Genomic DNA, 25,701 nt, shown 5'->3' on the forward strand with positions numbered 1-25,701 from the left:
CCCCATCTGGAGTTTTCTTGGCAAAGGTACTAGAGTAGTTTGCCATTTCCTCCTCCAATTCATTTGAGAGAGGAGGAAGCTGAGAGTGACTTGCCCAGGTTCATCCAATTAGTCATTGTTTGAGATCGGACCCAGGCTCCTATCCACTGCATTGCCACCTCGATCCCCAATGATACATTATCGAGAGAAAGCGCCCAAACTGAGCTGCAGGGCACACCCAGAGCAGGGGGTGTGACCTGAGGTGGTCAAATAGATAAGAAGGCAGCCAAGAGGCAGGAGTCATGAAAACCGAGAGAGGAAAGAGTATCCTGGACCAGGTGGTCCCCAGTGTTAGAGGCTATAGAGTTCAAGGATGGAAAGTGAAAAAAAGTCGAGAGAACTTTGGAGAGAAACAGGAGTGAAGATTTGGAAGAGCATGAGTGGATGGGAGACATCAAATGTAGATGGCTTTTTCAAGGAGTGTAGCTGACAAGGGAAGGAGAATATAGGAAGATAGATGGTGGGCAAGGTAGGATTCAGTAAAGCTGGTGGGGTAGGAAAATAAAGAAATGGGCCAGAATAAACCACAGTGCCAGGAATGGGCTAAGCTGCCTTATCTTCTCAAATAACAGGAAATTTTGGCACAGAAAAAACAAACTTAAATTTAAAATTAAAATTCACTCTCCAATCTACTACTACAAAATTAATAGTTCATGAACCAAAAAAGATGTCAAGTTCCTTCTTGAGTGTCTCCTAGCTCCCCCTGCCTGACACACTCATTCACACTCACACACTCCTCTACCACCACCATCAGTCCATTTATAGACTTGGTGTGAGTTCATATGTAAGATTTTCAAAACAGAATTACATCCCCCAATGGTTTTGAGACCCAATATGCCTGTTCAATAACCTCTATCCCACAAGCTAGAATTATAAAAAGCAAGGATTACTGTTTTTTTAGTATGAAAAGTATGACTTGAGTCAACAAAATACTGGATAAATTATAGAGGAAGAAAGTTTCTTAGCTCACAGAATAACATTTTCTCATAGCTAGAAACATTTCCTGCTGAGCACCCAACAATCTGTTTTCTAATAGCGGAACTAACAACATAACCAAGGGGAAAGACCTAGAAATCCACAGAAATTGGGAGACTACAGGGAAAAACTATCTAGAACTATTTTATAGCTATAAAAATCTAGAGACAAAAAGATAGAGAAATAGAGGGTTGGGGACTAATATTGTTCCTTTGGTACAGGGGACTCCCAGGTGAAGAAGCTTCCTTCTGAAGAAGCAGGTCTGCACCTTCTCAGCCATTTAGAGAGTTCCTTAGAGCAGTTAAGTCACCTGCTGAGAGTTCCAAAACCAGGATGTGTCAAAGGTAGGACTTGAACCAGTCTTCCAGGTCACTCTAATTGGATTTTTGTGTGGGCACATACATACATGTACAGAGAGACATGTGGCAGCTCAATGGCACAGTGGACGGAGTGCTGGGCCTATAGTCAGGAAGATGAGTCCTCCTGAGTTCAAAACTTACTGGCTGTGTGACTCAAGACTAGTCACTTCACTCTGTTTGTCTCAGTTTCCTCATGTGTAAAAAGAGGAAACCATTTTAGCATCTTTGCCTAGAAAACCCAAATTGGGTCACAGAGAATTGGGCACAATACACATTTTTATCCTTGGAATTAGACAGATAGGCAGAAAGTAGCACCTTTATAGAAGTCCTGCACTAAGGCACCAGCAGATGAGGTAGACTGCCTGACTTTCCACTGATTGTCCCCTGGGCCTAGACTGTACTTTCCTTACCACCATCCTTCGGAATCCCTAGCTTCAGCTCTAAGCCCTTCATTTGCCATCTCCTACAGGAAGACTTTGCTCATGTCCCCTGCTATTAATCCTTCCTCCCCAAACAGAAATTTATTTTTTACATCATTTTATGTACATGTAGTGTTTCTTCTGATAAATGCAAGCTCACTGAGGGCAGAAAATATTTCATTTTTGTCTTTGTATCCATCCCCAGCACTAGGACAGAGAATGGCACACAGTAGGCACTTAATAAATACTTGCTCCTTCCCCTCTTTGAACCTGTTTCTTCTTCTGTAAGACAAGGGGAATGGAGCAAGTGTTCTCCAAGTCCCCTTCTGCCTCTAAAACCTAGGAAAGCAATGGGAGAAAGGTCAGCGACGTCGGCGGACAGCACGTTTCCTGACAACCTGCTTCTTGGATTTATAAATCCTGGTTTCATCACAGCTGAGGTTATGACAACTTTTCTTATGGCAGGCAATATGCACCAATTTGAGGTTACTGGAGGTAAAAAGCAGGCTATAGAAATATTCCCAGTCTACTTCTCTCCCGTTTTGCTCAGCAATAGCTTCAGCCAAGGTGGGCACGATGGTGCGTTTCTTTTCAATTCTGCAAGAGAAAATGAGTTAATTATTGGCTCTCAGAAAATGGGCAACGTCCCTCCTCTAACCAAAAAAAAATTTAAATTAACAATTTTTTTAACTTATTCATTTGAGAACCAACAAACATATTAAACCAAATTCATTTTTAGCAAGTCCTTCCTTCAAAACATAGCTCAGATACTATTTCCTAAGGTATTGTCTGGCTCCTTCCTTCTCTGACCCTCCAGTTTCTAATGTTCTTTTCTCACAAACCCAAAATGAATTTGTATTTTTGTTTATTCCACATTAAGAAGAATGTGAAGCAAATTACCTCAAAACAATATTTTGTAGAGCTGGAAAAGATAATAATAAAAGGTCATGGCTATCAAGAAATCAATGAAAAAAAAAATGAAGGTAACAACAATACCAGATTTCAAACTGTATTACAAAGCAGTAATCATCAAAACTACAAAGCCTATGCAATCAATCTTAGGAGGAAAGCAGGAAATGGGGAAAAGGGGATTTTACAGCAGGTTTCTTTGATTATGGCCTCATTTCTCAAATATATAAGGAACTGAGACAAATATAAGGACAAGTCTTTTCCCACAATTGATAAATGATCAAAGGATATAAACAGTTTTCATAAGTTTTCAAGCCATCTATAGTGATATAAAAAAAATCACTATTTCAAAAATGCAAATTAAAACTTCTGAAGTACTATCACACCTATCAGATTGGCTAATATAACACAAAAGAAAAATGACAGCAAATTAAAACTGCTCTGAGGTACCATCTCACACCTATCAGATTGGCTAATATGACATAAAAAAAATGACAAGTGTTAAAAGGGATGTAGAAAAACAAGGACTCAACTGCACTGTTGGTGGAGTTGTGAACTGATCCAGCCATTCCAGAGAACAATTTGATTCTATGCCCAAAGGGCTATACAATTGTGCATACCCTTTGATCTAGAAATGCCATTATTAGGTCTGTATACCAAATAGATCAAAAAGGAAAAAAAAAGTAAAAGGAATTATATGTACAAAATTGTCTGAAGCAACTCCTTTTATGGTGGCAAAGAAGTAGAAATTCAGAGGATACCCATCAACCTGGAATGGCTGAACAAGCTGTGGTATATGAATGTAATGGAATACTACTGTGATAAAGGAAATGATGAACAAAAAACTTGTGAAGATTTACATGAACTGATACAAAGTGAAACAAAAGGAACCAGCAGAACATTGTATACAGAAATAGCAATATTATAAGATGATCAACTGTGAATGACTTAGCTATTCTCAGCAATGTAATGCTCCAAAATCATTCTAAAAGATTTATGATGAAAAATGCTTTCCGTATCCAGAGAAACAACTGATGGAGTCTGACTGCTGATTGAAGCATAGTTTTTAAACTTTATTATGCTTGGGGTTTTGGTATGTATTTTCTTTTGCAACAGGACTAATGCAGAAAAAGTTTGTATGGCTGCACATATATAATTCATATCAAATTTCTTGCCTTCTCAAGAAAGAGGGAGAACAGAAGGGAGGGAGGGAATTTGAAATTAAAAATGTGTAAACATAAATGTTAACATTTTTTGTTTATATGTAATTGAGAAAAAGTAAAAATTGAATGTAAAAAAAAAGAAAAAGATCTAAATACTGCTTCATTTTTATTTTTCAGATATTTTAAAAATGTTTAACACAATGAGATGGGCAAGGAAAGAGAAGGGAAAGGAAAATCTTTATCCAGTTCTCTAAACACTGCACCACTCAATGCTTCTGATGGCTAATAAGTACTTATTAAATCCTTGTTTCCTTCTCTTCCTTCTTTACTTCTGTAGCCCAGTTCCTGGCAGAGGTGATAAGGCTAAAAGGAGTTTTTTGTTTGTTAGTTTTGGGTTTTTTTTTTTAATAATAGATTTTTATTTTCAAAACATATGCCAAGATAGTTTTCAACAGTCACTCTTGTGAAACCTTGTGTTCCAGATTTTTCTTCCTCCTTTCTCCCACCTCCTCCCCTAGACAGCAGGTGATCCAATATTATGTTAAACATGTGCAGTTCTTCTATACATATTTCCACAATTACCATGCTGCACAAGGAAAATCGGATAAAAAGGGGGGAAATTTAAAAAAACAAAAACAAAAAGCAAGCAAAAAATAACAAAAGTGAAAATACCATGTTGTGATCCATACATATCAGTTCCCACAGTCCTCTTTCTAGGTGTAGATGGCTCTCTTCATCACAAGATCATTGGAAAAGGCCTGAATCATGTCATTGTTGAAAAGAACCACATCCATCAGAATTGATCATGCTATAATCCTGATGTTGCCTTATACTATGTTCTCCTAGTTCTGCTCACTTCACTTAGCATAAATTCATATAAGTCTCTCCAGGCCTCTCTGAAATCATCCTGCTGATCATTTCTTATTGAGCAATAATATTCATTTATGCTCATACACAATAATTTATTCAACCATTCCCCAACTGATGGGCAGCCACTCAGTTTCCAGTTCCTTGCTACTACAAAAAGGACTGCTACAAACATTTTTGTACATGTGGGTCCTTTCCCCTTTTTTATGATCTCTTTGGGATACAGGCTCAGTAGAGATACTGCTGGATCAAAGCAGATGCATAGTTTGTTTGGTAGCCCTTTGGGCATATTCCACATTGCTCTTTAGGATAGTGGAATCAGTTTATAACTACACTGATAATGTATCAGTGTCCCAGTTTTCCCATATCCCCTCCAACATTTATCATTGCCTTTTCCTATCATCTTAGCCTATCTGAGAGCTGTGTAGTGGTAACTCAGAGTTGTCTTAATTTTCATTTCTCTGATCAATAGTAAGTCAGACCAGTTCTGATGGACCTGGCCATCCTCAGCAATGAGATCAACCAAATCATTTCCAATGGAGCAGTAATGAACTGAACCAGCTACGCCCAGAGAAAGAACTCTGGGTGATGACTAAAAACCATTACATTGAATTCCCAATCCCTATATTTATGCCCACCTGCATTTTTGATTTCCTTCACAAGCTAATTGTACAATATTTCAGAGTCTGATTCTTTTTGTACAGCAAAATAACGGTTTGGTCATGTATACTTATTGTGTGTCTAATTTATATTTTAATATATTTAACATCTACTGATCATCCTGCCATCTGGGGGAGGGGGTGGGGGGTGTAAGAGGTGAAAAATTGGAACAAGAGGTTTGGCAATTGTTAATGCTGTAAAGTTACCCATACATATAACCTGTAAATAAAAGGCTATTTAAAAAAAAAATAGTAAGTCAGCATTTTTCATATGACTAAAAATAATTTCATTTTCTTCATTTGAAAATTGTCTGTTCATATCCTTTGACCATTTATCAATTGAAAAATGGCTTGTATTCTTATAAATTTGAGTCAGTTTTCTTTTATTTTAGAAATAAGGCCTGCCTCAGAACTTTTGAATACAAAACTTTTTTTCCCAGTTTTCTGCATCTAAGGAGAACCCTTATAATTTCACTTGTAATAAAAACTCCCAAGTCAGCTCTGTCTCCAAAATTTAGCATCTTAGAGAGGAGTCTAATGCACTAAGGGATTAAGTAATATGCCTAAGGTCATACTATTGGTATTGACCAGAAGTGAGACTTGACCCCAGATCTTGACTTCAAGGTTAGCTCTTTATTCACTATATCATGTTGTCTGTGATGTTTACATAACATAGGAGGTACTACTTCATTATGTGCTTACATTTCTTTATTGTTGTTCGGTTATTTCATGTCTGGCTCTTCATGACTCCAGGTGGCAAAGATACTGTTGTGGTTTGCCATCTCCTTTTCCAGCTCATTTTATAGGTTTTTATGACTCTAGGACCAGTGTCATATTCACTATGGCACCACCTAGCCTCCCCACTTATTACATAGTCTTATCTGTACTTACCTGTACATATGTTGTCCTTTGACAATAGAATATGAATTCCTTGAGGTTAAGGACTATCTCACTTTTCTACCTCCATTTTGGGACAATTCTCATCATTACAAAGTTGTTTTCCTGAAATTGAGCCCAAATCACTCTTTCCATAACTTGATGTCATTCTTCCTGGATCTGTCCTGTGAGGCTAAACAGAACAATCTCATCCCTCTCCCACAAGATAGCATTTCAAATATTTGAAAACAACCGCCATGTCCCCCAAATCTTGTCTTATCTCTAGATTTTGTCCATAGCAACATAGTTCCATAGTGTCACATCCAGGATTCAAACTTAGGCCTTTTGTCTGCAAGCATGGCATCCCACATCTCTGCACCATCCTTTGATTTGCTGCCATAACCAATCATTACAAATTACGTGACACGCTAATAGTTATTTAACAGAAGCAGTGTAAAGTAAGTCCATGGATACCAAACATGTTGTCCATGGTGTAACCTCAACCAGATGAAAAATTGAAAAATATTTAGCAAAAATATTTAAAATTAATTTAAAACACAATAGAATATAAATGATATTAATATGTAGTTTTTGAAGTTGTGATATGGCCTTATGTAAGGCTGAGTGATGACCTTTTCTATTTGAGTTTGACACTACTGGTGTAGAGAATAAGAGTTGGGCTTGAAGGAGCAGAGTAACTTAGGTTCAAATCCTGTTTCTGACACATGGGGATAATTTGACCATGGGCAAGTCACTTTCCTCTCTAAGAGGAACTCTCTAAGACAGCAGGGCATTAGGAGAAGGAGAAGGAGTTCCCAGTATCAATGAAATCATACATCCAGTCCCTATCCCTATTAACAGCAGACATGTTGCTCTCTTGGATGGATCACTTGGCTCTGGATACATGAATGGTGCTGAAGATTCCTAGTTTTACTTCCTTCTTTACTTACTTGTGATCTAGGTTCCATGTACTGAAGAGAATTCGACTTTCTCGGTTGCTGTAGGGGTTGATGGAGTGTGTAGACAAACAAGCATCCAAATCGAAAGGACCCTAAAATGGCAAAATGGGAGTATTTTAAAATCCCAGTGAATTTGCTGCTCTTCTGTCAAAGGGGACAAATCAAACAAATTTCTGTAAAAATGAATCCCATTATCCCAAAAGGATTTTGTGACAAAATGGAAAATGGCTTCCTATGGAGGGGGGAAATAAGCTCAGAATAATATAAGCTGAAAAGCTAGATATCACCTCCTGATTAAGAGGGAATGGACTTAAGAAGTGGGAAAAGAGATCTATTTTTGGATATGGCCAATGTGCTCGTTTCTTTTGCTTGACTGGGCATATTATAAGGGTCTGGTTTGGTTTTTTCCTTTTTCTTTTTCCAGTTGGAAGTGGATCTCATTAATTGGAAAAACTGTTTTTGAGACCAAAAGAAAACACCAATGGTTCTCTCTACCCGGTGATGGTTTTAGTCTCTAATTAACAATCAGTTCTGCTGCCAGGATTCCCTCCCATATACCCTTGCACCACTAACCCCCTGGACCACAGGAACTCTAACTCTGCCTAGAGAATTCACAGATTTTGCTCAGAAACCATCGGCCTTTTCTAGGAATATTGCAGGTGCCTAATAAACACTCTCGGGTTAACAAATTTTTTGCTCATATGTGTCCCTCACACTTTTTATCTAGGCAGGTACAAAGTCTGTAAAATTAGGCTAAAATATGACATGTAAAATAAATTAAGTTCCTTAAGGGCAGAAAATATTCTGTTTTTGTCTTTGAAACCCTAACCTGGCTCCTGGCACAAAACAAGCACATTTAATGCCCGCTTATTAAATGAATGCATGAATGAACAAATGAATGAATGAATGAATGTATTTTCCAGACACAGTTTCTTAAGTTCTATGCTCCAGATTAGACAAAATAAGTTCTCTACCTTTCTGATTTAATTAATCATTAAGCATCCTATTAACACCTACTATGATTCTAACTGTAGAAGCAACCCATGCATTATGCATTATTATATTCTAACTTGTTTTCAAAATTATTTGTGAGTTTCATCCTTTAGCATACAGCCTAGCACACAGTAAGAAACTAATAAATGTTATACAGTCACATCATAACTAGTTTGAATAATGAATCCCCACAAGTGATCAAATATACTTGAATTTACACCGTTTGAAGTTTTAATTGTATAAAATATGGTAATTGGTCTGAACCCAATGGAAATAGGTAATGAGAATAATACTAAGTAACCAAAATACTGCAACTATTTCAGAGAATCCACTGTTCATACTAATTTGGGCTTGGCTTGTGTGTGTCTCCCTCCTTCCTCCCTCCATTTCTCTCACATACATTCTCTCCTTTCCTTTCCTCTTCTCTTTCTCCTTTTCTCTCTTCTCTTTCTCTCATTCTCTCTTTCTTGATCTTTAATTCTCTCCTCTCCTTTTCTCTTTTTTTCTATCTCTTTCTCCTCTCCTTTCCACTCCTCTCCTCTCCTCTTTTTTCTCTTTTCTCTTTCTCTCCCCACCTACCCATCCATCTATCGATCCACCCATCCATTTAACCATCTCTCCATCTTTCTCCTCCTATCTTTAAGTTGGTAGGCACTGATGGACACAGATGGTGATGACAAAAAAGAGTCAAAATCTTAAAACACATCATCTTCCTTGAAGTTCCCATGCTTTTGTGCACTTCTTCTTCCCCCTAGATCATTCTCCTTTGTTTCTTGGCTCATCCAAATTCAGCCCAAGTCCCACCTATCCCCCTCCATGAAGTTCTCTTTGATTTCCCCAAAATCTTTACTTTTTCCACCTTCTATGGCCCTGATCATCAGAATTATAAAACAGTGCTTTGTGCTTCAGACTTGTGAGTTCATCAAAGGAGGGAATTCCAAGTATAGTCACTTCCTCCTCAGATACGCATCCAAACTCTTAATACCTCAGCTTTGTACAAAAGGCAAGTGATTAGGGCCTTTGATTTCTTTGGCAGAAAGAACTCTAGAGTGAGGGCATTCCCCCTACCAATGTAGGTTGAAACTCTCTTTACAACTTAACAGCTTTAGAGTGACCCAGGGACAATATGAAGTTAAACAAGTTACCCAGAGTCACTTAGCCAATGTCAAAGATAGAACTTACATCTTCCTGGATTCAAGATTAGCTCTTTTGACATGCTACCTTCCCAGTAAACACTCTGTTAAACTGCAGAAAAGATGTCTTTGTGGTAAGAGCTATTTACAATCATCTACATTTAAAAAAAAAAATGAGAAAAACCGCCGGCTGTCCAAAGACACTTTTGCAGCAGGAAGTCTTTAATGCCCTTTTCCTTGCTTGGACACTGACTGAAGACTGAGTAGCAAGCCACCTGCTGCTCTAATCACTTAGAAACAATAGGAAGGCCACAGCTTCAGGAGGTGGATTATGCTGGAAATTCAATTTGCAATTTATAAATGGCAAAAAGTGCCATTTGAATTGCTATTCACACCCCAGCAGGGACAAGGCATTAGCAAAAACCCCAGGACCTGTACCACCAAGCCAGACAAAATCTGTCAGACCTACTGCAGAAGAAAAATGGAAGAGGCTCAGAAAGTGGATGATTTGCATATGAATCACTTCCTTTCCAACCAAACCCAAGTAACTACAAAATCTTGACAGATACAGAATAAAATATAACATTTATATCCACACATATATGTGTGTTCATATATATATATATGCATACATATATTGATAGATAAATGGGGGAGATGGGGTTTGCAGTGGAACAGTGGATAGTGAACCGAGCCTGGAGTCAAGAAGGCCTGAGTTCAAATTCAATCTTAAACACTAACTGTGTGACCCTGGACAAGTCACTTAATACTGTTTGCCTCAGTTTCCTCATCTTAAAAATAGCTGGAAAAAAAAAATAGACAAATCACTGCAGCAACTTTGCCAAGAAATCCCCAAGTGAGGTCATGAAGAACTGTACATGATGAATAATCCATAATACATATAATAACAGGCAGAAGCTATATAATATATTCTATAATTATTTTCAAGATGATTAGTATAATTCTAACCCACATGGGAAAGAATGCCAACATTTCTAGTACATGAATTGCTTCTGATCCCAACATCTCAATGGGATTTTATTGATACTCAAATTCCAAGCCCAGGCTTGAACTCCTGAACTATATTTCAGTCATTTTAGTCTTGTTCAGTTTGTAATTTCATGATCCCCTTTGGGATATTTTGGGCAGAGATACTGGTTTGTCATTTCCTTCTCCAACTCATTTTACAAATGAGGAAACTGAGGCAAGCAGGGTAAAGTGAGTTGACACAACTAGTAAGTGTCTGAGACCAGATTTGAAATTAAATTGAAATCTTCTGGATTCTAAACTCAGGGCTCTATGCACCATGGCTCCACCTAGTGGTGCTCAGAACAATATAAATGCCTTTTGCTATCATGCAGTAACCATAAAGCAAAGAAACAGCTTTCTGTAATAGAATCTGAGTCACAAAGGACTCTGTGTCCAGCTAGTCCAATTCATAATGGAAGAAGAATCCCCTTTATAATCTCTCCAACAATTAAGTGTTCTTACTCTAATGAGATGCTCCCTTTCCCATTTCCATGACTTTGGACTGGCTATATTCAGTCTGAAATTCATTCTATCCTCCCCTTTGTATATTAGAATCCCTAGTTCTCTTCAAGTGACTTCAAATAGTCCCTTCAACATGAAACTGTTTCTAATTCCCTTTCCCATTGCTAGAGATTTACTGGTATCTATCTTATATATGCCCTAACTTTGTTTACCCTTTTGGATATTAAATTTCTCAAAGGAAAAAATTGTTTCTTTTGTTTCAACGAGTTCCCTGCATAATGCCCTGTTTATAGTAAGTCCTCAGTACCTTTTTCTGATGTTTTTTTTTTTTGATAGCTTTATTAGTCATCTAGCCTCTATTTCAAGTTTGACAGATCACTACCTACACATGTTTGTACAACTTTAATTATTAAGGAATTTTTCTTATTTTGGAAAAAAAAAATCAGCTTAATCTCTCTAAACTTGAAACTTCTACAACATGATTTCCAGAACCCTCACTATCCTGGTCAAGCCTCAGTTTGTCAATATTCTCCATAAGATGCTCCAGTTTGTCAATATCCTTCCTAAGATGTTTGTCGCTATCCTTCTAAAAATGCTCCTGGTCTTCAATATCCTTAATAAAACACTCCAATTTGCCAATATCCTTACTAAGATCCTCCAAAATTTGTCAATATAGTTGCTAAAATGTCACTTTCTTTCTAAAGATGTTCCAGTTTGTTAATATCCCTACTAAGATGCTCCAGTTTGTCAATAACCTTACTAAGATCCTCCAATTTGTCAATATTCTGACTAAGATGTGGCTCCAAATGCCATCTGTTTAAGACAGAGAATAGCAAAGCTATACAATAGGCACTTATCAAACATCTACAACATTCTAGATACTATGCTTATTGTTGGGGGTACAAAGAAAGGCAAACGATAGTCTCAAGGAATTCACAATCTAATGGGAAAGACAACAGGCAAACAATTATGTACAAACAAAGCAGACAGGATCAGTTTGGGGTCATGTCAAAGGAAGTCACTAGAATTATAAGGGATGCATTGCTCTGGCTCTGATCCTGTTAACACAGGCAAAGTTCACTGCTGGAGCACATTCCTGACCCATGTGGTAGTCCACTAACACCCTTACATCTTGTTGATGTGAACTGTTGTCTAGACACACCTTTCCTGTCCTCTCCTTGTACAGTCATATTTTGAGTTTGTTTGTTTTTTTTTAATTTCTTGACATTTGTCTTTATTGAACAGGAGTCTCCTTAGATTTGACCCACTGTTCTAACCTGTCGAGATCTTTTTGGATGCTGATGGCATCATTTGATGTAATAATTAAGCCTCCCAGCTTTGTGCCATCTGCCACAATGATAAACAAGTATCTCTTATCTCCACCTGAGTAACTGATAAATATATTGAACAGGCAGTGTTGAGTATGTTTTGCTGAGCTGTCCGTTTGTTTGTTTTATTTCCTCTTTTTTATTCTTTATAACAAAGGCTCACTGAGCAGGCGAGGGGAGATGGAGAGATCTGGAGAGGAGGCTGATATATACCACGCAAACAAAAGATAACAATGAATTTTTAAACTATGTTGAACACAGCAGGGCCAAGGACAGATCCCTGGAGCATGCCAAAGAAAGGGGAAGAATAAAGAAAACTAGAATTGGAATCAGAGGAACTAAGTTTCAATTCCAGCCCTGCCACTCACTCACTGTGTGAGATCGGGCCCTTTTTGGGGCTTTGGTGTCAACAGTAAAATGAAAGAATTCGATCAGATAACCTTATTTTTCTGTGAATTATTCTATGTCGATTTATCTAATTGGTGTATCCTTGAAATATGATAGTTAAGAAAATTGGACTGATTTCTGTCATTTTATTGAAATCAGATATTCCCAGTTATGAAATGTTTTTTTAACCAATGTACCTTCTCTTTATCGGGTTATGGTAGGGTCCATCCTACCTCAAAATCCATCATCCTAGATACTTCCTTTCCAAATCCATTAATCATTCTGTTATAGGATATTGGATTGGGTCTACATTGGCGATATTACTCAGTTGTCTTAAAGAACCATAAGCTCTTTTTTTCTCTCCCATTCATGCAAACTCCTCTGCCTGGTATTTAGAATTTATAACAATCAGATCTCTATTTAACACCAGCTCTCTCTTTATTTAGGAAACTCACCAATTCAGGCCCACCGATGATTGGATGACCACTTGTTGGGAGTGTTGTAGGAAGGAATCTCACAGTTGCAGCTTAGACTAGATGGCTTCTGAGATCCCTTCTATCTCTGAGATTCTGGAATTCTAAGTAGGAAAGGGGAGGATGCAAAAAACCTCCTTTTAACTAAAAAGCTAATACCTTCCATATACTTCCCAATATGGTTCCCTAAAACCCTTCAAGGGCCCTTCAAGATAAAAGCAGGCTGAGGTCTTGAGGTTTGGGTCACAAACAATAGCTGTTCACTCTTTAGTGAATGCCCCACACTCACCTGACAAGAGAACCATCCTTCTGATGTACAAAGACGCTCTTTCCCTTTGTCTTTCCTATCAAAGTAACTGCCATTGTAGTGTACCGATTTCAGTTTCTCATACATACGGTCAATGATTTTCAGATACTCTGCTCGAGGCTTGGGATCGAGGGTAGACGCATAGGCACTCACCTATAAGAAGCAGGAAACCCAGAGGATCAATAATACAAGATGTGATACAGATCTTTGTTTCCATCTGACAGATGGTTCAATGGAACATGTTTTCCAGGTAGGTCTGGTGAAGTATCCCAACTTTCAAATGATCAATATACATTTATTAGCCATAAGGTAAGAGGTACCTGGGAGTAAGAGGTACCTGGGACATAAGAATAAAGAGCTGGTTTCATCATTACAAGAGCTGATTTCAAGTTCTGGCTAGAATACCTGGTGATGATATGACCCTGAGCAAGTTAGCTGGGGAAACTCTCTAAGACTATAAAGTTACACAGAAAGGACACTGGGAAAAATAAATTTTCTAACTGGGAATTTCTGACTTCAATAAAATGACAGATACAATCCAATTTTTCTTAAATGTCAGGCTGAAGCTTTAACGATACACCAATTAGGGAAATAGACATAAAATAATTCACAGAAAATTGGCATTAACCAGGGGAGGTGGAAAGATAATCAGGGAAGGCTTCTCAAAGGAGACTGCCTATGAACTGAGCCTAGAGAACCTATGGAGTATTAGAGGTATAGGTGAGACAGGAGCATATTCTGAGTATGAAGGTTGGAAATGTAAAGTATTTATTGTTGTCCAGTCATGTCTTACTCTTTATGATCTTATTTGGGGATCTACTACAATGGTTAGCTCATTTGACAGATGAGGAAAGTGGACAGACAGTTTTAATTAAGACAGAATTAAGTGATTTTTTGCTCAAGGTCATAGTTAGTAAATGTCTGAGGCTGGATTTGAAGTTAGGAAGCTGAGTCCAGGACTAGAGTTCTATGTACTATGGTGCCATCTAGTAAGCTAGCATTAGAAAAAATAATAAATCAATTTGACTATAGCACTAAGGAGGAATGGAAATATATATAATTAGCCTGGAAGGAAAGGTAAGAGTCAAAAGAGCTTTAAATAACAAACAGAAGAATTCTGTTCTCTCCTGGAAAGGCAATAGGGAGCATCTGTAGCTTGTTGAGCAGTGGAGTGACACAATCACAGCTAATCCTTGGGAATATCACTTTGGGAATTGGAGGTTGAATTGGAGAGGACAGATGCAGGAAGATCCATGTGAAGGCTCTTGTAAAAGTGTGGCAAGGATGATGATGAATTAGAATATTTGCAGTGTAAATGACAAGGAAACAGATGCAGGAGGCAAGACAATAGAATCAACAAGCTTAAGCTTTCAAAAATAAAAATAAGAATAAAGCCCAGGACTTCCACTTGCATACTTATTTCTTAAGGCATCTATCCAGATTACTGACAGGCCCTGCTCTCCATGGGAACATCACAATGCCTTTCTATTAGGCTAAGTCCAAGCAGGACACGTACACACCATCAACCTGAAAGCCCCTTAAGAGTTCAGGTTTTCATCGACAGATGCTTTGATTGGGTTTGACCCAGACAAAGGGGCGATATGCCCGCAGCTGTCCTATACACCTGTTATGTTGCAGGAAATGTATTATTCTTCAGTGCTACAGAAGAACAAAGATGTAATGTGCAACCAGGGAAGAATGGATGGGAAGAGGCGGGAAGAGAAAAGTGAGATTCTGGCCCCTTGGAAACAATAGCACCAGCTGTCATTTTCTCAGTGAATGGCAGGTCAGGAAAAGCAGAGTCAACGTAACATTTTTCCACCACTAAAAATGATGCAAAATCTCTCCTGATACTTGAAAACACCGGAGCATGAGGAATCATTACTTAAAAACTCTTTGAAAATGTCCCCACTACTTTGCCCTCACTTTTCTTCAACTCTGAAGGAAATTATAGAGCAGGGCTTCTTAAAACTTTTTCCACTTGCAACCCTTTCTTTTATATTATTATTATTATTATATCTTTTTATTTACAAAACATATGCATGGGTAATTTTTTCAACATTGATCCTTGCAAAACCTTCTGTTCTAACCCTCACCTTCCTTCTTCTTACCCGCTCCTCTAGATGATAGGTAGTCCAATACATGTTAAATATATTAAATTATATGTTAAATCCACTATATATAAACATATCTATACAGTTATCTTGCTGCACAAGAAAAATCAGATCTAGAAAGAAAAAAAAAAAAAAAACCTGAGAAGGAAAACCAAAATGCAAGCAAACAATAACAGAAAGAGTGAAAATGCTAAGTTGTGGTCCACACTTGGTTCCCATAGTCCTCTCTCTGAGTTTAGATGGCTCTCTTCATTACTGGACAATTGGAACTGGCTTGAATCATCTCACTGTTGAAGAGAGCCACATAGTAACTCCTTTTCACCTGAGAAATTTTTACATGACCCCAGATATAAGGGTATATAAAATAGGTATATAAATCAAATATTTAATTATTGTTCCAAAAGAAATGATGAGCAAGCTGATTTCAGAAAAGCTGGAAAGACTCACATGAACTGATGCTGAATGAAGTGAGCAGAACCAGGAACACATTGTACACAGTAACAAGATTATGTGATGATCAACTCTGATAGATTTAGCTCTTCTCAGCAAAACAATGACCCAAGACAATTCCAAATGCCAACTGCATCCAGAAAGAGAATTATGCAAATTGAAGCACACTATTTTTGCCTTGTTTGTTTGTTTGCTTTTTCTTTCTCATGATTTTTTTCCCTTTGGGTCTGATTTTTCTCACACAACATGACAAATATGGAAATATGTTTAAAAGGATTATACATGTATGATCAATATTGAATTGCTTAATATCTTGGGGAGAGGGGAGATAAAAGGAGGAAGAAAAAAAATTACACCATTAAGACCTTACAAAAATAAATGCTGAAACCTAAAAAAAAAATTACCATTAATTATAATGTTATGACCCCCATATTCAGTTATAAGTCCCCATTTGGGGTTTGCAATCACAGTTTAAGAAACTGAGGTCTAGAGCAATGTGATCTTAGCAGTTAGTTAAGTACAACAAGTCATACAATCTTTCTTGATTTCCAAATCCTCATCTATAAAATGATAGGGTTGGATTAATAGACCTCTCAGGTCTCTTCCAGCTTCAAATCTGTGATCTTATGATCCTACTTTTTTAAAGCAAAGCATTAAGTAGCTGAGACAAAGGTTGAACTCAGTTTTTTTTCTGAGTCTAGTTCCAACTCTCCACCCATTAAACCACCTAAGATGCCTCAAAAATAATAGAAAAATAGAACTACAAAATAATTCTGCAGGATTCTTCTGGGTTTAAATCCCAAAACTGCCAATTAATTGGCAATCATTAAATTATTTTATCTGCTGTGCCTCAGTTTCCTTATTTGTAAAAGGAAAAGGTTGTACTTGATCTCTGGTGACCTTTCTAGCTCCAGCTCCATGGTCCCATGAGCTTTTTATTTACAGGTTAAGTTTTAAACATTCCCCATTTATAGCTTTAGAATTAAATGGAATGTCAGAGGTCTAAATCTGGAAACTGAGGCAGACAGGCTAAGTGACTTCTCCAGGGTCACACAGACTATAAGTAACTGAGCCAGGATTTGAATTCAGATCTTCCAGATTCTTCATCCAGCACTCTCTCCACTGATCCATAGCATCATAGATAGCATAGCTATCAAGTCCAACCGTCTCATTTTACAGAGAAGGACACTGAGAATCAGGGAAGTTAAGTTATTTATCCAAAGCCAAGGAAGTAACAAGAGTCAAAGGTCTGATCCCAGGCCTTCTGACTCTGGAGGCAGCACTCTGGAGGCAGCACTCCTACCACTATTCCAGACTGAGGTTCTGAAATAATGGAGGGCAAGTGTTCTTTCTCATCATCCTCAAAACTGTAGGGGAAAAGTCAGCTGAGCACCTAGCCAAAAGCAGGATCCAAGCCCATAGGAAGCAGTCCCAGAGACAGGAGTCTCTTGGCTTGAAATCTTTCCCGTGTGGCCCAAATAACAACACTAGAGTGACCTGGACAGCTTTGAACCCCACTCACCTCTTTCAGATAACTCCGGATGCGGCTCTCACAGCTGTACCTCAAATAGCTAGACTTGTTCCTGAATCGGGACTCCAAACCTGAAAGGAAAGAGAGGAGACTGACATGGAACACACCAAAGGGCCACAAAGAGCTTTCCTAATGACAAAGGATGAGGATGCTTAACAGTCTTCCATGGATTCAGATCTCAAGGACCGGTTATTGACCAAAATGTTTATTCTTATGGGTTTTTCTTAGCCAAGACTTCTAAGGCTGCTTCCTGACACACTGCTTGAATTTTAAGAAATAAGATTATAAGATCATAATTTTAGACCCAGAAAGGATCTTAGTTCCCTTTATTTTTCAGATGAGAAAACTAAGGACCTGAGAGAGCTAGGTGAGACAGTGCACACAGTGCACAGAGCACTGGGCCCGGAGTTGGGAAAACCTGAGTTCAAATTGAGCCTCAGACACTTATTAGTTGTGTGACCCTAGGCAAGTCACTTAAGACTGTTAGCCTCAGTTTCCCCATCTGTAAAGGGAGGAAAATAATAGCATCTACCTCCCAGGATTGTTGTCAGGATCAAATTAGGTTTATTTGTAAGTACTTAACCTGACAAATAGTAAGCAATGCATATCAATATGTGTATATATATATATATATATATATATATATATATATATATTTATTCATACACACACATATATACATATACCTGTGTCAACATATATTTATATAATGGTTATTATACACATACATACATACATATCTTTTCATAATAGTTGTTTCACACATATACACAATATAGATATACATTTATATAATGTACGTGCATGTATATACATACAATATATAATTGTTAGGTGTGTTCATATTATTATTATTATTATTAGACTTGCCTAAGGTCACATCAGGTGGTAACAGAGTTCCTCTGATTCAAAAGTGATGCAAAATATGATGCAGAATCCCTTACACTAGCTTAGTAGCAGAGAATGCAATTTTTTTTATTTTTTTGCTGAGGCAATTGGGGTTAAGTGACTTGCCCAGGGTCACACAGCTAGGAAGTATTAAGTGTCTGAGGCTGGATTTGAACTCAGTGCTCTATCCACTGTGCCATCTAGCTGCCCTGAGAATGCAATTCTTAAAAGAACATGATAACAGGTCTCTGGGCCATTAGCACACACAAAAATACCACAATCCACAAAAATGTTCAACTATTGGAAAGCAAGAGAATTAGATACACACACACACACACACACACACACACACACACACATACACACACGCACACACACAAATACACAAACTTAGATCTTCAGGTCTCTACCTTCATTTTCCCAGTAAGAACATTATTCAAGTGATACATATATGCTTATACAGGCAACACAGAAAGAATGCTGAATTTGGAGTTAGAGAGTACCAGATTCAAATTCTTCCCCTTACATCTACTAGCTGCATGACCACAGTCAAGCCACTTGATATCCCTGAGCCTCAGTTTGCTCATATATATAATGAAGTGTTCAAATAAAGGTTCCTCTCTCTGTTCTCATAATGATCCCATCACCCCTCTGGATGATACCTAAGATTAATCTGAGAAATAAACAAGTACGGCAATCTGCACCAAGAAGACTTCCCATGCTGATGAAATATAAAATCAGAAATCCTATTATATATTTTAATCACAAGTTTGGAGATAGAAGGAATTTTAAAGGCTAAATAGTCCCATCCCCTCACTTTACACATGAGCCAAGCAAGCCTCAAAACTGTTAAATAACTTGCCCAAAGTCACTAGATAGAAAGCAATATTCAGGAGATTTGAATCTTCTGATTCCAGATCAGTTACAGCTGTCACAGTCCCACACTGCCTCTTAACTTCATGTTTTCATATGAGCCCTTATATCTGGAAACCAACCAAAGGGAGAAGTAGGAAGAAAAAAAATGACTTTTATAAGATCTCCAACTAATTAAACAAGCTCAGTTACTGTGAACATTCTGTCCATGGTTCTGAGCCCAATTTGGAAGGAGGGCAGCCCAAATGAGCTCTGATCTGAGAAGGCTTCAAGTGTCAGCCCTTCCTTTTATGGATCAGGAAATTGAGGGATAAACTGATTTCTCCGAGGTTACCCAGCTAGTAAATTGGCAGATCCAAGATTTAAAATCAGATTAACTCCAAATCCAGCACCCTTTTCCTCGAACCACAAGTTGTACACACTGATCTCTTCTTGGTTCAGTTTGCTTATATAATAGAGGCAGGACCCAACTTCCTGGCTCAGGGAACACTTTTCACCTCCAAATCACACGATAGTTAATAAACCAGCCCTCTGAGGGAGCAATAATCCAGAACATGCCTTCAAACCACGGCCCATCCTCCTCTCGGCTTTCTGCCTGGATGTTTTCATTAACGTTGTGAAGAAAGTCGGCAAGAAGCTTCTGCCTCAAGGGAGCCCGCTCATCAGAGAGCAGTTTCTGAGCCGCTTGAATGACATCTGCCTGTGGCTTGTAGAATATGGTGAGAAAGCGATGGATGTCACTGATATCTGCCGCCAAGAAGGAAAAACAAACAACAATGCACAGGGAACTTATAAGGACATTCATTCCAGACTCACCCAAGAAGGCCACAATGAGATCCAAAAAGGCTTTTAGTACTTTCAAGACACCAGTATTTCAAGACATCAGAGCTGTCATTTTAGAACCCCAGATTCCCATAGAAATGCTCGCATTTGAGAGGAGAGGAAAGTAATTTTCTTCATTATATTCTTATCCTGAAATTAACTACAGTTTCTCATCCACCCAAATGAGCTACTTTGAAAGGCACAATGTGGAAAAGCTAACTCTGGTACATGACAGGAACCATTAGCTTTTATCGCTGCTTTCATGGGATGCTGTACATTCTCCACATCCTCCATCCCCAAAGTTCTTCAAGAGCCTGTTTTACAAATAATTAAGCCTCCCAAACTTCTGAGAGGTAGAAATTATTAGTCTCACTTAATGCAAATGGTACATTTGCCTTTCTATTCTAGCCACTTTTTCATGGGGAAGTGGTTTGGATCCTGAGAATAAATAGAGGCCAGTCTTGGCTTCCAGCATCTTACTGGATCTAAGTGGAAAGAAGCAAACCTTGCCTTCAGGTGCCTCCTCAACTAGATAAAGACAACAGCCTGTTTAATGGACATTGAACCCTCTAAATAATCCCAGAGTAGATCTGAGTGAACTGATCCAGAGTGAAGAAAGCAGAAAAAGAATGACACAATAACAATAACCAAAAATAATACCATAAGACAGCCTTAAGATCTTAAGATCGGAAAGAATAAGTTATAAATCATGCCATCCTCCTCTCAGGAAAGAGACAAGGGAGAGAATATAGAAGCAGAATGTTGCATTTGCTATCCAATGTGGTCATGCTACTGATTGGTCACAGGAACATAGAATTAGAGGTGAAAGGGCTTTCAGTGACCATCTAGTCCAATCGCCTCATTGACAAATGAAGAAAACTAAACCCGAGGGAGTTTAAGAGGCTTGACTCCAAGATCACACAAGTGTACAGATCAAAAGAGAGATTTGAATCCAGATTCTCTGACTTCTGAATCAAGGCTCCTTGTATTGTACCATGATAATCTGGTTTAACGATTTGCTTAGTTTAAAGTTGTTGTTGTTTGTACTTTGTTTTTGAAGTGATGATTCAGTGGAGGAAGGCATGTCAAGAAATGTCTTGAGGTTAAAAGAAAAGATTTTGATAAAACTTAAAATAGAATTGGAATAACAAACAAAAAACAAACAAACAAAAATCTTAGAACATCAGATTTTTTTTTTTAAGTGCATTACATAAGATTATGCAACACAAATTCCCAGCAGGCAGTGACACATGCTGGGTCTATGGCCTGAACACATTCATAGATGAAATCACAGAATAATAGCATTTGCATAGGACAGCTAGGTGACACAGTGGATAACTTCCAGGCCAGGAATCAGGAAAAAATGAATTCAAATCTGGTGTCACACACTCACTAGCTGTGTGATCCTGGGTAAGCCATTTAACCCTGTTTGTCTCAGTTTCCTCATCTATAAAATAAGCTAGAGAAGGAAATAGCACACCAGTCTAGTATCTTTGCCAAGAAAACCCCAACTGGGGTCATGAAAAGTTGGACATAACTAAAAACCAGCTCAACAAAAAAATATTTATATAATGTTTTGAAGTCTGCAAAGCACTTTACAAATGCTGTCTCATTTATCTTCCCAACTCTAGGAAACAGGTGCTATTATTATCCCCATTTTACAGATGAAATTAGAATGGACCACAAGAATCCTGTACCCCCTGTTTCTGAGAATGACTGATTCCACTGACACAATGCCAAGGTTTCTACCCTACCTGTAGACTTTTGCAGAAAATGGGCTATACCAGCTCCCCAGGAAATAGGTCCTAAACTCCCAGTACCTCCCATTTTCCTTAGGCCTTATCAAAATCTCTCCTGTTTTCTTTTCTTTTTTTCTTTCTTTTCTTTTCTTTTTTTCTGCTGAGGCAGTTGGGATTAACTGACTTGCCCAAGGTCACACAGCTAAGAAGTGTTAATAAGTATCTGAGGCCAGATTTGAACTCAGGTCCTCCTGACTTCAGGGCTGTGCTCTAACCACTGTACCATCTAGCTGCCCTAAAATCTCTCCTGTTTTAATATGATTCAGCAAGCATTTAGTTAAGTGACTGCTCTGTGCAGATGCTGCATCAGGCAGTCAGGAAATTAACAAGTATTTATGTGACTGTAACGTGTGCCAGGTACTGTGCCAGGTACTGTGCCAGGTATGAGAGGATACAAAGAAAAACAGTCCCTGACCTCAGAGCTTCTAACTCTATAACTCCAGATTCAATCTGTTTTCATCAGTGGACAGGGGAAATCATCTATAGGATACATGATGTCATGGCCCAAGAGCTCTGGGATGAAAGTCAAGAGAATGGGGCTCTTGAAAGATAGAAAATACGAGTGCAAATTCTCATGCTTTACTACTAATTCAACTATAAAATGGGAGGTTGGACAACATGGGATCTAAACATGCCTTCAGGTTCTAAATCCACAGTCCTGGACAATTCAATTAAACAAGCTTCAGAATAAGACCCCACTATATAGTGCATCATGCTGGGCATTCAAAAAAAAAGGGGGGGGGGGCGCAGGGGTGGAAATCCTTTCCTACCTTTTGGAAGTACACACTCCTTTCCTTTGGTATATTTTGCTGTTGTTCAATTGTTTCACTCATGTCTGACTCTTTGTGACCCCCCTGGATTTCCCTGGCAAAGATGTTGGAGTGGTTTGCCTTTTCCTTCTCCTGATCATTTGACAGATGAGGAAACTAAGGCAAACAATATAAAATGACTTGACCAGAGTCACATTGCTGTTAAGTGTCTCAGGAAGACACTTGCTGACTCTAGGGCAGGCATTCAATCGACTGTTACAACTAGTTGCATACATATGTATGAATACATATATATTTATATATATGTGTGTGTATATGTATTGTATGTGTTGTATATATATATATATATATATATATATACGCACATAAATTTATATGTATATGTAGTGTATATATATATTTATTATGTGTTGTTTATATATGTATATATACACATATCCACAGCTATTTATATGTACTTACACATGTAAGTATATATATATGTATATATTATGTGTGTTGTTTGTATACATATACATAGATATACATACATATATCTATATGTATATGTGTGTGTATACATGAAATATCTTTTCTTAGTCCCAGTTTCCTCTTCTCTAAAACCACTAGATGGTCTCAAAGGTTGGGGTTGGATTACAGCACTAGTTCTTATCCTGCTCCATGAATCTGTTTCATTTTCAATATTGTGAGAGATGTATTTCAACATAATTGATTTCCTTTGTAATTGGATGTATTTTACTTTATGCAATGAAGAATATTACTCTAAAAAGACATTATAGGTTTCTTCAAGCTGCCAAAGACTTCCAAGTCCCAGACTAGATGGTTTTGAAGATGCTTGCTGGCTCTAAAGGCCTGAATGTGGTCCTGACTCTGAACCTCTGTAACTTTGGATATATTGATAAACCAAATAAACATTTTATTAAGTGCCTATTATAGACCAGGCATACTTTGATAGGAGCTAGGGATATGAGAACAAAAATGAGAGTCTCTGCCCTTAAAATCTCTTTATCTCTTACAGGAGGATAATAATTTCTGTCATGTCTACGATACACGGTCCTTGTGAGGGTTAAATGAAATGAGATCAAAGATGCTTTGAGAAAGGACCTGTGATCCTTTGAGGCACTTAGGTGGTACCATAATGCATAGGGTGCTGGGTCTTGAGTCAAAAAGATTCAAGTTCAAATGTAGTTGTACAAACTTGAATAAATCATTTAACCTCTGTTTTCCTCGGTTTCTTTAACAGTAAAAGGGGGATTTTAAGTGTACCTAACTCCCAAAGTATGTGTTTAACATAATGCCTGGCACATAATAGGTGCTATGCAAAGGCTAGTTATAATTATTATTCAATAAAAGCATCATTCATTCTAACCCACCTAAACAGATCCAGTGTCTCTCATTGACCTTCCCTTGCTGGGCACAAAAAAAGCCAAGCCATTCTGCCTTTCCTTGAGAGTCTTAATATACATTGTCATATATATGTACATATATATATATATATATATATATATATACACACACACACATATATATGTATGTATGTATATAGATATATGAAACAGATAGATGTCATGTGTAATATACTGTCTCATCCCCTTTTTAATTATTTTTTTAAACTTAGCACTTAATAATTTTTAAGGGCAACAACAACTCTGCCAAAGAATCACAAAGAGGAAAACAAAGGGGCCTACCGTAGATAAACATCGCTGCAGCTCCTGATATCTTATTGCCATGTCAAAGATGGAGGGGGCCAGACCAGCGTCCCTGCCCTTGGCTGCCCTCAGTGTGACATCACAGTCATTCTATTGTCTGGCAGCCTGCTCTGGAAGAACAAGCAGAAGCCCAGAAGTGGGGCTCCCATCCTGCCCCTCAAGCTGGCTTCCCCTATGACACTTGTCCCTCACGCTGGCTGACCCTAAGGCACTTAACAAACAATGCCTCCCATGAGATGCAGACACCTATAAGGTACTTTATAGCTCCCTTTCTTGACTTGCCCTCTCCTCTTCCCTCTCCTCCTCCTCTTCTTCTAGTAAAGAAGTCCTCCCATGCCTCATAGAGCAAACAGCTCTTTTCCTGATCAGGAAAAAGGTGTGTGGTCCAGAGGACCCAGTGCTGGGTTTGAATTCACAAGATTTGATATCATTGACTTAGAACCATAAGGGACCTCAGATCATTGAGTCCAACTACTTTATTTTAGAGAAGAACAAAGTGAGGCTGGAAATTGGGTCACACGGGTAGTTAGGAGTAAGAATCAGTATCTGAATTCAGGTCCTTCAACTCCATACGTAGCACCCTTTCCACTGGGATGAAATTCTGGTTCTGCCATTTACTGTATAATCTGTAAATCTCAGTGTTCTCACTTCTAAAATGATAGGATTAGATGAGATGACCCCTAAGGTCCCTTCTACCTCTAGCTCTAGTTCCATAATCCAATTATTTTGAGGCTACATCAGTAAAAGCCTCTTTAAACATAATTCTCTTTTGTGCAATGGGCCACACAATTGAAATTCAAGCGAAGAAAAATGGCATTTTTTTCCAAAGGAAAGTGCTCATTAACAGTGATCAAAGAGGAAGCAGAAAAATACACTAGCCTTTCAACAGGGATAATAACCAACAATTCATAGAGCTATCCATTTAGACCTAAAAGGGACCTGAAGGTCATTTAGTTCAACTCCCTCATTTTATGGATGAAGAAACAGACAATAGAGGTGAATGAAGTGATTTTTCCCAAGCCACAGAAAGTGGAAGGGCTAGTATGCAAATCCAGTTCCTCAGACAATGTATCTTGCACTTTCTCCATTATACCCAGATCCCTCGATTATAATGATTTAAGATTTATGAAACATATATCCATTATTTCATTTATAACCCACTGGGCTTGGAATCAGGAAGATCCATATCTTCATGAGTTCAAATCCAGCCTCAGACATTAACTAGCTGTGCGATCCTGGGCAAATTCACTTAATCTTGTTTGCCTCAGTTTCCTTTTCTGTTAAAAAAAAATGAGATGGAGAAGGAAATGGCAAATCACTCTAATCAGTACCTTTGCCAAGAAAACCTAAAAAAAAAAAGACGTCACAAAGAGTCAGGCTCAGTTGTGTTTGAAATTGCTGAATAACA

The 25,701-nt window shown here is 38.1% G+C and overlaps 2 protein-coding genes across 2 annotated transcripts in view; one reads left to right on the plus strand and one right to left on the minus strand.

Moving 5' to 3' along the window:
* Positions 1-1,556: 1,556 nt before the first annotated feature.
* Positions 1,557-25,701, minus strand: part of DFFB (DNA fragmentation factor subunit beta) — a 29,119-nt gene continuing 4,974 nt past the window's right edge. Inside the window, exons 3-7 of the mRNA XM_031962963.1 lie at positions 19,752-19,940; positions 17,424-17,503; positions 13,320-13,490; positions 7,217-7,317; positions 1,557-2,389 (exon numbers count right to left, since the gene is read on the minus strand). Coding sequence (XP_031818823.1) covers positions 2,155-2,389; positions 7,217-7,317; positions 13,320-13,490; positions 17,424-17,503; positions 19,752-19,940 — 776 coding nt within the window. The 3' untranslated portion in view covers positions 1,557-2,154. The remainder of the gene's footprint in view (positions 2,390-7,216; positions 7,318-13,319; positions 13,491-17,423; positions 17,504-19,751; positions 19,941-25,701) is intronic.
* Positions 24,408-25,701, plus strand: part of CEP104 (centrosomal protein 104) — a 51,673-nt gene continuing 50,379 nt past the window's right edge. The window contains exon 1 of the mRNA XM_003765189.4: positions 24,408-24,546. The gene's annotated coding sequence lies outside the window, so the exon portion shown is untranslated. The remainder of the gene's footprint in view (positions 24,547-25,701) is intronic.

The sequence above is a fragment of the Sarcophilus harrisii genome, chromosome 3 (genome assembly GCF_902635505.1).
Source record: "Sarcophilus harrisii chromosome 3, mSarHar1.11, whole genome shotgun sequence".
Classification (NCBI taxonomy): domain Eukaryota; kingdom Metazoa; phylum Chordata; class Mammalia; order Dasyuromorphia; family Dasyuridae; genus Sarcophilus; species Sarcophilus harrisii.